Source organism: Mirounga leonina, unplaced genomic scaffold, assembly GCF_011800145.1.
Source record: "Mirounga leonina isolate KUSES-001 unplaced genomic scaffold, KU_Mleo_1.0 Mir_176, whole genome shotgun sequence".
Taxonomy (NCBI): domain Eukaryota; kingdom Metazoa; phylum Chordata; class Mammalia; order Carnivora; family Phocidae; genus Mirounga; species Mirounga leonina.
In genome coordinates, this window is record NW_023270454.1 from 6,619,107 (window position 1) to 6,632,342 (window position 13,236).

The window sequence follows — 13,236 nt, forward strand, 5'->3', positions numbered from 1 at the left end:
TTAGGTATTCTTTCATTTTCTTTCCGTGGAAAGGGATCTTTTTTTGTTTTGTTTTGTTTTTAAACCAGGATGAGCTTTGAGCTTTTGCCAGTATGTTCTGATTCATCAAGTGATGAATAAGTTGTCATTTCAGGTTCACCTTTGTCACTGAACCTTTCCAAAATTGACTTATTTTGAGCATCTCTTTGGAATAGTGAAAAATATGTCCTTAGCTCATTGTCTTAGTACCAGTGTTTCTCATCGGTCAGGTATGAATTGTGACCTTATTACTTTCTTTGTTTCAGAGCGATCGTCTTCTGATCAAAGGAGGTAAAATCGTTAATGATGACCAGTCATTCTATGCGGACATATACATGGAAGATGGGTTGATCAAGTAAGTGTAACTCAGAGACGAATTCGTGTACCTTCCTGTACAGCTCACGTACATAGCATCAAACTTTGGTGACTTCAAAGACCCGACTACCTTAGGGTCTGTTTAAGCTCATTTTGATTGGTGGTAATCAGTGAATTTGAAAACTCAGATTTAGGGAATTCAAAGCCACAATTAAATGCGCACCCATTTCTTTGTGTTGTGCAATTCACTGTTTTAACTGAGGTGACACAATATCTTCTTGTTGCCAGTTCAAATACTTGGTTTATGATCTATTGAATATATTAAAGGTTTTTCCTGGAATGTAGTTGTTTCGGTAGATTGCCCAATCTAAGACACAAGCGGTGTTCCAGCCTCTTCTACCAAGATAACACATCTGCTTTCTTAATTAAGAATCCAAGTTGCGGGTGCCTGGGTGGCTCAGTTGGTTAAGCGACTGCCTTCGGCTCAGGTCATGATCCTGGAGTCCTGGGATCGAGTCCCACATCGGGCTCCCTGCTCAGCAGGGGGTCTGCTTCCCCCTCTGTCCTCTTCCCTCTCCTGCTCTGTGTCTCTCATTCTCTCTCTCTCAAATAAATAAATAAAATCTTTAAAAAAAGAATCCAAGTTGCTGGGGCCAATGGACAGCAAATTAACAACCAAGTAACAAAGTACTGCCTCATCCTGAGGGAATTGTAGGTTTCATTCTGTAACACAAATAAGACTGCCCTTGTGTTTATTGTGTATTGTGTTGCAGAGGAGAACCAACAGAGGGTTAAGTGAGCTGAGTATATACCAGTATCCTCCTGCCCTTCAGACTGGGACAGCTCACAGGGCCCTGGAGAAGGAGCACATCTGTTTAAAGACAAACACTGTAGCAAATGACATCTTTTAAATAAGCAGCATTCATCAAGTGCTAGCAGCAAACCAGTCCAGAGGAGTGGAAAACTGGAGTGGATGTGTCTGTTGCTTGGAAACTCACACCCTGATTTATGAACCTAAAATAGGTTTTAACATTTCCGCATTTAATGTTTTCTCCATGTGTGTTTGCTTGTGACATTCTCCGCTCCAGGCTCTCAAATACCATGACTTTCATGTTCCATTTTCCCCCAATTAGAAGGCAGCATGATACTGGCCTAGAAGTGAGCAAGCCTGCGTGCTATTTTTAGTCAACACTAATTGTTTTAGAACTTTATCAACTCCTCCTTGATTACTTTTTCCTTCTGGAAAAAAAAAAAAACAAAAACTGGTAGCAAGATGTAGCCCAGATGTTTTTTAAAAATTGGAAATGAATCCATGTCCCCCAACATAGTATCAGTTTTTCTTTTTTTTTTTTTTTAAGATTTTATTTATTTATTTGACAGAGACACAGCGAGAGAGGGAACACAAGCAGGGGGAGTGGGAGAGGGAGAAGCAGGCTTCCCGCTGAGCAGGGAGCCCGATGTGGGGCTCGATCTCAGGACCCTGGGATCATGACCTGAGCCGAAGGCAGATGCTTAACGACTGAGCCACCCAGGCGCCCCATAATATCAGCTTTTCTGTCCTTAGTATCTGAGTTGCTGAGCACATGCTTCCAGATTTTTAAATAGTTGTAATCATCCTGTTCACTTTTAATGTTTCATTTTGTTTTTTCTTTTGCTTTGTCCTACTACTACCTTTCCACCCCTGTTTTTTCAGGGTTGAAAATAAATGTAAAGTGCAGCCAGACCTGGAGAGAATTGCTCTACGATAATTAGTTCAACTATGTGTGTTACAGCGAAAGTGTTGTGACCTTTTATGTAAATATCTTGGGCTTTGTTATCATTTGATCTTAGGGGTTTTCTGGCAACTAAACCTCTTTGATCAGGGCTTCTGGTGTCTTATTTAAATTTTGTTTTCTAGTATGCTCTGCTTTGCCCCTTGGTTGGGCATAGGGACTGGGGACCGCACATATTATGAAAACGAACAATAATGCAAAAAGTCTACAGAACCTAGGGAAGGATGGTTTCTGACTGCGTGAAATGTCTTTCAGATGCCATTTGATTCAGGGATGGTTCATTTATAGCCGTTATCATCCATCCTGTTTATTTAGGCAAATAGGGGAAAACCTGATTGTGCCAGGAGGGGTGAAGACCATCGAAGCCCATTCTAGGATGGTGATCCCTGGAGGGATTGATGTCCATACCCGCTTCCAGATGCCTGACCAAGGAATGACCTCCGCCGATGACTTCTTTCAAGGCACGAAGGCAGCCCTGGCTGGGGGAACCACCATGATCAGTAAGAGAGCTTAAAAATAATCATCTTAGAGCTTGGTAGCCATTATTGTTTGAAAATGAGTCTTTGTTGTTTGATTCTTTCCTTCTGAAAGTTGCTGAACTGAACAGTGGATTGATAGACTGCAGAAGGGGGTGGGGGTGGGCCAGCTGTTTGTCTGGGTGTCCTTGTCCTCATTTTCATGTCCAACTCGGAGTTGTCCAGTTGAACTGGAGAATACGGTTCTAGAGAATTTGGTAGGATAGAAGGAATGGCTTCTTGCTTTCTCTGCTTGAACTTTTGTCTTCCTTAACCTGAAAATGTGATTTGTTTGTGGTCACTTTAAAGACACAGCGTTTGGAGTAGGTGTCAAAACTACCCGTTTTGAGCCTTTGCTCCAAAGTATTTGATTTGGGTTTTTAAAGAATTCCTGAGGGTGCATCTTACTGGAATGAAGATGGGGTGCAGTAAATGAAATGTTGAAGCGGGAACTTCTCTTCTACTGCTGAGAAAATCAAATGGGGGGAATATTTCCTGGCCTGGCTTTGACATAAATGGATTTGGGCAGTCCTGCTTGGAGAGGGAGCCACAGATATTATTAATTGTCATTTAGATATGAAAATTGCTGGCACCAACAGCTGAGTGTCCATCGTGCATTGCTGCGAAGAATTTATGCTTTTCTTTCAGCTAAATCTAAACTGTATTTCCTGGAGTCCTAGCACACGTGTTAAGAGTTTGCTTGTAGAATGGCAATTTCCAATGTGTCTCTTGATGTCTCTGTAACAGATCTTGTTTTTGAGGAGGTGAGCAAGCTACACAGTGACCTGTCAGACACATAGGTTAAAAAAAAAAAAACAAGTTTATCTGAGAGTGAAAGTAATACAGCCTATTTTCAAAACTTGTAGTTCAGTTCAGAAGAGGATCAAAGTAGAAAGAACTTCGCTATTTTATTCCTTAGAGAAACCCCTTTTACTGCTTATTTTTCAGAATGATGGTCTTTTCCCCTATGACTTTATGGTCCAGTCTCTCACTTCCTCTTTTCTATCCTACCACCTAGGTGAACGTTACCCTGCCATCCCCTCCTAGTTCGGAGTTCCTCTACATTTTAAATTGCGCATTCCTGGTCTTCTCTCAGTCCCCGTCTTCAGAGTGTCTGAAGGATCAGGGACCGTTCTCTCCTGGTTCAGCTCTCTAATGATACAGCCTGCAGGTTTAAGCCTTATTACTTCTTTGTTTTTGCTGCACACATCACCTTCTAACCTAGTGGGGGACATTCTCAAGGGGTGAGGGGACCCCCCCCCACACACACACCTCAGGACCCTGACCTCCTGGAGAAGGCTGCCATTTTGTCAGTGACGTCTGTTCACACTTACTTGGTACCAGTGGGCATGGCTGCCTGTCCTTCAGCGCCGGCTGCAGAGCCTCCAGGGCCAAATCAAGGCTATAATCTGCCTCCGTTTGGAGTTCATATGAGGGCCCTGTAGGCCCCCACTTTGGTCACAGAGTATTAAGAAACCATAAATAACATTTCCTGAGTGAGTGGTCAGTGGTGTCTCTCACTAGAGGGATTGCTGGGCCAGAGCGCTCCATGGTAGAAATGCCGCTAACCCGGAGTCTGACGTTCTGGTCTCCATCCAGCATTAAGTTGCTGTGTGACCGTGAGCAAGTCACCTCCCTTGGTGGGGCTGCTCATCTGCACAATGAAAGATTTGCTCAAGATGACCTTGGATGTCCCTTTCAGCTCCCACATTTGGTGATTTGCTGAGCTCAGACACAGTTTGTCTGTGATCCAATGCACTTCGCTCAGCAGATGCATAAAAACCCTGTTTCTTTTCAGACTTATTTGAAAGACCCCATCATTCTGTTTTCTCCTCTCCTGCATCCCTGAATGTGCCTTTCACTCCTCACACTTGACCCATTCTTTGGCCCCCCCTTCCCGCTTCTTGTCTCTTCTCTGCGTTCCCATCCCCCACCACCTTCACCACGAGTCAGGGCATATCCCTTCTTGCTGATGCCTTGACTTTCTCTTTGACCTTCCTCCTCAGCAGCTCTGGGGTTCTTTCCCTTCATTCAGGGTGGGCTCCTTCTGAGCAGGGACAAAGGACAGCTCCACCAGTCCTGCCTCTGGCCTGGGGGCTGAGAACAGTCAGCGGAAGGCCTTACGGCAGGTCAGAATGAAGGGGAAGTGAGAAGTCGGACCGCCTGCCTTACTCAGTTGGGCAGAACGTGATCGTGTTTTATTGTAGGGTTTGTGATACAGTCAGTTAGGCCAAAGAGTAGGGGAGTTTAATGAGCACACCCCAAAGAGTGAACGTCCTCAGCGGTGGTGGGGATGTGGTCAGAGTTGTCATACCCCAAACTCCACTGCTTTTATAGCCTGAGAAAAATACTAACTACCCTCGCAAATAACCACCCGTGGTTACTGACCTCTACAGAATGCCCACTGGCCTGCCCTTCCCTGAGGATGTAAGTGGGAATAATACAGGTGAGGAAGTCAGGATTTTTTCTGCTTGCTGGTCATATGTTCTGCACTGGCTTCCAGTGAGTCCCCGGCGTGGGCACGCTTTACGGAGACAGTTTTGCAAAGAGGGAGAGCTATCTTTACGTGACTTTGTTGGTACCTTCGACCTCCTCCTTCAATGAGATCGTAGCTTCTTCAGTGAGTATGGAGGCCAAACGGAAATGCTTAGGGCACTTGAAAAGATTCAAGTGAAAACTTGCACAAAGAAGCCATCGAAGTAAATTGGTGCCCCACGGCCCACACCCCTGTGCTTCCATCTCTCCGTGTTGCTACAAGCCTGTGCCCTTTGCTGTGTGCTTCTCAGGTCCGTCTGCATCGGCACTGCCCAAGGTGGAAAATGTAGCTGAGCGGTCCAAGTTTAAAAATGGAGGTGACACGTCAGCAGCAGAAAATAATATTATTGCCATCAAACAGAGCCTCCCATTGAGAATGGCACAAGGAGATCTTTGTAAGGCGTGCTTAGTGCCGGGCAACTTTGCCCTTCCCATCCAGTGATGGGTGGGCGGAGCCTCCAGACGTGCTCTGCAGGCGGCTTCTAGACCGGCTGCGGGGTCGCGGAGGTGACGGAGTTGCGTCTTGGGGAAAATGCTGCTGGCCTCCCCGGGAGCTTTATGATCATCCGAGTTAAGACCCCAGCATCTCTGGGAAGCAGATGGGAATGGTTACCTCCATTTTATAGAGGGGAAATCTGAGGCCAGAGGGAAGCGCATTATTTGCTGACACTTTACCATGTGCGGTTAGTGTAGGTGGTAGGTGTGGAAAACACACCTGCAGCTCTGGCTTCACCCTGCCAGCTGTGTGACCTTAAGCCTCAGTGGCTTCATCTGCAAAATGGGGAAAGTTACAAAGATTGACTTGGAGACATCGGAACAGTACTTGGCCCGTAGTGAGCACTCAGATGTGGTAAGTTACTGTTATTCCATCTGCATTAGGTGCCAGCAACCTCCCATCTCCGTAGAGACCCCCTCTGGATCTCTACTTTCTTTCTTTTTTTTTTTTTTTTAAGATTTTACTTATTTATTTGACAGAGAGAGAGACAGTGAGAGAGGGAACACAAGCAGGGGGAGTGGGAGAGGGAGAAGCAGGCTTCCCGCCGAGCAGGGATCCCGACGCATGGCTCGATCCCAGGACCCTGGGATCATGACCTGAGCCGAAGGCAGACGCTTAACGAACTGAGCCACCCAGGCGCCCCAGGATCTCTACTTTCTTAACGGAGCCAGAGAAGAGGCTCCAGTTGCAGGAGGAAGCAGGGCTTCTCCAAGCGTGGCCAGCAGGCTGTGAACCCCTATGTCACCTGCATGCATCCTAAAACATGCAGTTTCTTGGGCCCCACCCAGCCTATTGAAGTAGAGAGTGTGCTGGTGGGACCCATGAACTTGTATGGTGATTGTCACATGCACTTGAGCTGTTTGCAAATATGGGTCTCGGGTCCAAGCCAGCTCTCCGGACTCTAGATGTCCAAGACCAGGAGCCACAGCTCAGAGAAGAGAGCCCGACTGTCATTTCTGCTAACCTGAACTCCAGGCTTTCCGTGGAGGGGCGGAGCCCCAACACAACACACCATACAGCAGAGATCCGGATAGGACTTGAGCACGGAGAAGGTGAGGACAGACTGCTGCTGCAGGCCTGGAAGGGGCCTCTCTCTCTCTCTGAGCTCTGGACTTGTCACCTTGAAGATGGGGCCGTCTGGATGTGCCTCAGGCACCTCCATCCACCTATCCCCAGGCAGCCTCTCCTGGTGCCCAACCCCAGAGAGGGCCTCCGTCACGGTCATGCTGGCTTGAACCCATAAACTCACCGTGTGCTGAGGTGAGAATGTTGTCTCTGTATTATCTCTGGCACCCATCCCATTACTGCCACTGATTCATGCCTTTGTTGCCTGTACTGGACTTTTGCCCCAGCCTCCTGAGGAGGCTCACTGCCTCCAGGAGCCTGTCTCTGCAGCCTGCACATCTCCTTGCACCCTGGGCTCTTTGTCTGGCCCAGCGGGGATCGTGCCATCTCCCTCCCGTGAAGCCCTCAGCGGGCTCCCTCTTGCCCAGAGAACGCAGCTCTAGCAGCAGAGCCCTCCACGACGTGACGCAGCCCCGCTGCCCCAGTCTGGACTCACGTTGTCACCTCGGCCAGGGATGCCCTTACCTTCTTTTTTTTGTGACCCTTGGAGGCCCTGCTAGGTGTTACCTCTGTCCCAGAGCCCCTGCTCAGCCCCCTTCACTGTAATGCACTGCGGCTTCTCTGTGCCTCAGCAGACGTTGGGTCTTTATCCCATGGCCCTTATGGCATGCATCCTGTGTTACCGTTTGATCAAGCCTCCTGCCCCTTTCATTACCATCCTCCCCACGCACCCAGCTGTGTCTCACCCTTCAGGCACTCCACTGACGCTTCCAGTTGAGTGAATGAATGAATGAGTGAATGAGTGAATGGAGACTCTAAGGGGACTTGGTTTCACGCTTCATCTGAGTGCAATGCCAGAGTCCTGAGAATCCCAGGGTAGGGTTAGCGTGTCTGATGTCTGTCATGGTCATCCTGTTGATCAGTTGGGGGAGGGAGGCAGGAGAGGAGAGCCCGGGGCCCACGCCTGGCCTAAGGTCATGATCAGGGACAGCTCCCTCCTCCCCCTTCATCTGGATCATTCTTTCAGGAGGAGGTGGGGTTGCAGTCTCACACAGTCGTCCTGTGAGAGAGCTTGCTCTTAGCGCACAGGGTCTGATCTGTTTGAGGAGGAGTCCTGAGCACTGTGGGAGACGCAGCGGTCCTTGCCCGACACCCCTTGGGCAGGTCCGTCCCAGTCCTTTCTGGCCAGCCTTGGCTGTGGAGGCGGGAGGCCTGACAGAAAGGCGAGGTGGCTTCCCACGGCCCTGCTGGCCGGGCTTTCCTCAGGAGACGTGGCTCAGGGTGTCACTGTGGTACATCCACTGCTTGTCATTTTTTCATCCATGTGGCATTTGGGTTCACTCCCTGCTTCTGATGAGGACACATGTGTGAACACACACACTCTATAATATGAATTGTCTGTAACTGATACTTTGATTATTCCCTTTGCACCATTCATTTGACTTGGGTTAGAAAGTGTTTACAAAAAAGGCCAACCACATCAGACTAAAGTTTCAAAGTCCAGGACCAAAGTCACGGCCACAGAATCTGCCCGTGGCCTGGTGATTAGAAAGCCACGTTAGCCGATGGGCTGTCGGTGTAGGCTCTTCCTGTCCGCTGCTCACGTCTCCCCAGGCCCACGTTGGTGAGGTCACTCTGTGAGCAGACACCATTGGAAAGGGCCTGACCAGGTGGCGCCATGCAAGTCTCAGGCAGGAAAGGCGGGATTGGAAGAATCCGTCTACTTCCCGCAGTGTTTTGGGCTGATCACCTACTACCTGCTGCTGAGCAGAATGGAGGAAGGGAGGGGAAAGGTGAAGCATCCTGAGAGATGGCTCAGCTCTTCCTGAAGGTCCGCATATACACTTTATTAAATGCTGTTTTCATTGAAGGAGGCCGTTGGGTTGGGCTTGACCAGCCAGCCTCACAGCCCTGTGGGTTTAGGGTAAGGCCCCTCCAGAAGCAGGGCTGTTCCTCTTTGGGTCCCTAGGCCCTATGTCATGGACACTGTGTCAGTTATCCTAATCTCCTCGGAGTTTGGGGAGTCTCAGTACTCGGATGCTCCCAGACTTCCCATACAGCGGGATGTTTAGACTTTTGGGAGCTTCCTATCGACCCTGTTGCCCACAATGGCAGCTAGAGCCAGGAATGGTAGCGGGGGAAGTGGAAATGTTGAGTTCCAGCAAAGTCTTCCCAGTCTCCGGATGTGGGGGATGGGCTTCCATGGTCAGCATCCTGCAGGATCGGGGTTCTATGTGGTTAAGTTAGAGCCTGCATGACACATACATGTCCGAGGACACCCTCGTTCTGTGTCCTGGCTCAGTAAGCTGGGCAAAGACTTCCAGAGGGCACACATCATGCCCTATCCATTCATATATGGCACCTAGCATAACGTGGACGCTGCCTCTCCTGTCTGCCTGATCAAGAGCTGATGAGCCTGGACCAAAATCCGGACCCCATAGCTCCTTCTGCAAAGAACTTGGTAGCTTAACGTCGTTGTCCTGGGACCCCTCTTCTCATGTGAAATCCTACATGGGCAGCCCTCTCCCCTCCCGCCCCTCACCACCTGGCAGATAAGGCTGATGAAGGCAGAGCTGCTCTGGCTGAACAGTGGGCTGTGGGAGAGCCCAGGTCCTCGCTGTGCTCCCCGTCTTGGCAGCTCCTCTGTCTTTGGGGAATCCTAGGGCTTGGGGAAGCACAGTTCGGAAACCACCCCATTCCATTACTGCCTTCCCCATTGCTTCCCTTCCCTACCCAGCCACGTGACGGCTCCCTGCACAGCTCCCACATCGAGTTGTAGGGGAGGAGGGGGTTTGGTAGGAAGGGACATACCCACTGGTCATTGAAGAAAACTCCTAACCACAGTGGAAGTTTGGGGTGGTTTTTGTAACATACCTCCTTCTGTTCAAGACAGGAACTGGGACAGAGCACCCATGTCATTTTCCCTGCCTGGGTTTGCACTGCTTTGCTGGGCTTTTCATGAAAGCCCATAATAGGTAAACACTATGTCCTCATTTGCAAAATTAATGATACACAGTGTTTTAAAGGGACCAATGCCTGTCTTAGGGAGTGGCTGGCCTAGGTGTTTGCGTTTTCCTACCTACCATTCATAGTTCTGGCCCCAGGTCACTCCATTTGGGCTCCTTGCCCCTTTTTCCTCTTGGAGACCTCCGTATTTTTTCTTGGAAAATGATTATTTGTGTCTTTGGGTTTTGAGGGCTCTGCCTCTGAGTTTCTGCTCTTGTTGGGTGAAGCCATTTACCCAAATTTCTTGCTTTTAGGCCATCCTAACTGCCATGGTAATGATAAAGGGTAATTACAGTGAGTAGAAATTAGAGTTCTTTCTGGTTAACCCATTTGGGAGGCAGCTTTCTTCGAATGTGACTAAATGTTCCCCTAATGATAGAGAGGATGTGGTGGGGGGGCTGGGGCTGTGGCCGAGGCTGCCTGTCCAGGGAAGGGAATTTTGCAGGGAGTCAGGGCAGTAGTTACAAACCTTAATTGCACACTGGGATCCCCTGGGGAGTTTTCACAAACTGCAGAGACCAGAACTTCTGACCTAATTGTTCTAGGTGGCCTGGGCATTAGTTTTTTATTATTATTATTATTATTATTATGTTAATCACTATACATTCCATCATTAGTTTTTCATGTAGTGTTCCATGATTCATTGTTTGTGCATAACACCCAGTGCTCCATGCAGAACGTGCCCTCTTTAAGACCCATCACCAGGCTAACCCATCCTCCCACCCTCCTCCCCTCTAGAACCATCAGGCTCTTGGGTGGCTCAGCCCGTTAAGCGTCTGCCTTCAGCTCAGGTCATGAGCCCAGGGTCCTGGGGTGGAACCCCACATTGGGCTCCTTGCTCAGCGGGGAGCTTGCTTCTCCCTCTGCCTGCCACTCTCTTGCGCTCTCTCTCTCTCTCTCTCTCTGACTGATAAATAAAAAAAATAAAATCTTAAAGAAACAGGATGGAGCTGAGCTAATGTTACCGAAAAGGCCATCCTCCTTCAGTTGCTGTCCTTGGTGTCCTGGAAAGTTGTACTTGGCTAACGCCCTAATAGGGCACTGGTTAGGACTTGGAGGAAGTGGGGTGGGAGGTTGGATGGGGGGGAGTGCTGAAGGCAGGGGAGTGCTGAGTGCTAGAGCTGGGATGTGGACTGATGTCCCCAGCCCTGTGGGCCACCTGCTGTGCTGGTTTCCCTGAGAAAACCCTACTGTCTTTAGCTTGAATCAATAGTGTTTATGACCTAATCTCCCTCTAATGATAGGGTGAGAACTGGAATCCTCCCTTGTCGGGAGCCTGTGAGGGAAAAAAATCAAAAGAGCCTGGAAATAACATAGAATCATAGACTCTTAAGGCAACCATTCAGATTTTCTGTCCCTGTCTCTGTCTCCCAGCTGGGTGAAATTTACTGGACCATGCTTCAGAGGGCGACACAACAGGACAGGGGTGGGAGAGCTCCAAGGGGCCGAAGACTTTGGTTTAGTTTCCCTTTCTAGGACTCGCTGCTTGAGTGTGATCATGTGATACCTTAGTTCTAGATGGCCGTTTCCATGTCTATAACATGAGAACAATGCAGTCGATTTGTTGGAGTTATATGCGAAGTAAGTGAGGTTGTTTGTACCACTATTTGGAAATGATTACTGTGACACTTTTGGCACGTGTGACTCGACTGATCTATCCATCTACCTATTATGTGTCTGTCTGTCTGATCTCTGTATCTGTCTTTCTGTCTCTCATTTATCTCCTCTCTCATCCCTGTATGTGATTTATCATCATCTTTTCTATCCATCTAGTCTATGCATCTAGATAAATCTATATTATCTCTCTAATCCATCCGCGTCATCTAATGTCTACCTGCCTATCGATGGGTCAGCGTGTCTATTGATGAGCTGTTCATCTCTCCTGCTCCAAGCGTGCAGTCACGTGCCAGCTGATTCCTGATGGCTTATCTCCCTTTGCTGCCACCTGGTGAGTTCAAGGCTTGTTTTGTCTTCAAGCCCTTGTAATGGACATTGCGTTCTGAACATAGCAGGAGAAACCACTATCTATCTATCCATCCATCTGTCTATCTGTGAAGCCCTCTAAAACGGCTTCTTATACAGAAATTGAAAATTTTACTTTTCAAGTCCCGCCCCTCCCCAAATAATCGCTGGAAAATTTGGGGCTCAAATTTCTTGACAACACACTCCGCCCCATAGATGCAAAGCGATGTCACCTGGAAACAGCTCATCAAGTCAGTAACTCTTGCTAGATTTGAATTTTCAGCCAAACAGGAATTCAGACGAGGCCGACTTGATACTTGGCTGTGACTGAGCTGGTTGGACACCCGGGCCCCTCTCTTTCCCGTGGTGGACTCGTTGCAGTCTCAGCAAGGATGTTTGCATTCCTTGCTGAACCTGCGCAAATACCTCCTTTCCCTCTGCTCGCGGAGCTCACCGAGCACAGCCCGGAGTCATTCCTCTGGTGGCATCGGCGACAAATTCTCCCCCAGTGGGTGTCCCACCAAAGGAGGGCTTTAGTCTTATGGGGCCCAGCACTCAGAGAGCGTGGTGAGAGAGTCCAGGCAGGATGCTGAGCTCTCTCCTCTCTGGGCAGGCATGGTGAGTGACCTGTTTTTGACTTCGAATGAAGGGACCGTGTCAGACCCCCTTAGAATTGAAAGCGCCCGTCCCTGATCCATTATTGGCCAGTTCTGGCAGAGACAAATAGTTGCTTTCTCTTCGACATGCACATCTCCTGCTGCTTTCATCCAGCAGGGAGTCTTTATTATTTATTATTTATTTATTTCTTGCCTGGATTCACCAGCAACAAAATCACCAGGGACAAAAAGCAGATGGAACAAATCCATCGTGAAGGCAAGAAGAGAGTTTAGTTAGAAAATTGTGCCCTGAGGAGTTGACAGATATTTTGGGGATACACTGAGCCCAAGGGAGGGGGGATGGCATTGGTATTTGGGAGGAAATGTAGTTTTTGCTTTAGAATTTCATATGCAAACCCGACAGAGTGTTGCAGCTCAAGCCCAGGATTGGTGGTGTGTTTTAAGTGTCATTTTACACCATTAGATGGGGGGCTTCAGCCCTATAAGTAGGATGGGCATTACAGTTCTGGGAGCCGGGGGGGTGGTGCTCCTGATTATCACCCCAGGACAACATGGTCAATCAGGGTGGTCTCAGGTAAACCCGAATGAACATCACTCCTCCTCTGAGAGGCTTGCAGAGGGCTTGCATTGACTTCTCTTGCCTGCAGGGATTCCCAGGGTGGAGCTGCATGACTGTCTTTTGCACTTGAGATGGTTAGAAGAATGTGGGGTAACTGGGAGGGAGCAGGTAATCAGTACTACTTACTGGGGCATCGATGCTCGGCCAGCCCTATGCCCGCCATTTCTAGTTCTTCATCAGCCCTGAAGATGGGTGGGCTTCTGCTCATGCCATAAATGAGGAAATGAATGGGAAGCCCAGAGAAGCCAGGTGACTTGCATAAAGCCATGGAGCTTGCAAGTGTTAGGGCTGGGATTCTGATCCAAGCTCTGGGCTG

The 13,236-nt window shown here is 48.8% G+C and overlaps 1 protein-coding gene across 1 annotated transcript in view; it reads left to right on the forward strand.

The window, feature by feature from the left end:
- Positions 1 to 13,236, forward strand: part of LOC118022107 (dihydropyrimidinase-related protein 2) — a 69,511-nt gene that overhangs the window by 3,435 nt on the left and 52,840 nt on the right. Inside the window, exons 2-3 of the mRNA XM_035022598.1 lie at positions 285 to 373; positions 2,421 to 2,605. Of these exons, the coding sequence (XP_034878489.1) occupies positions 285 to 373; positions 2,421 to 2,605 (274 nt within the window). The remainder of the gene's footprint in view (positions 1 to 284; positions 374 to 2,420; positions 2,606 to 13,236) is intronic.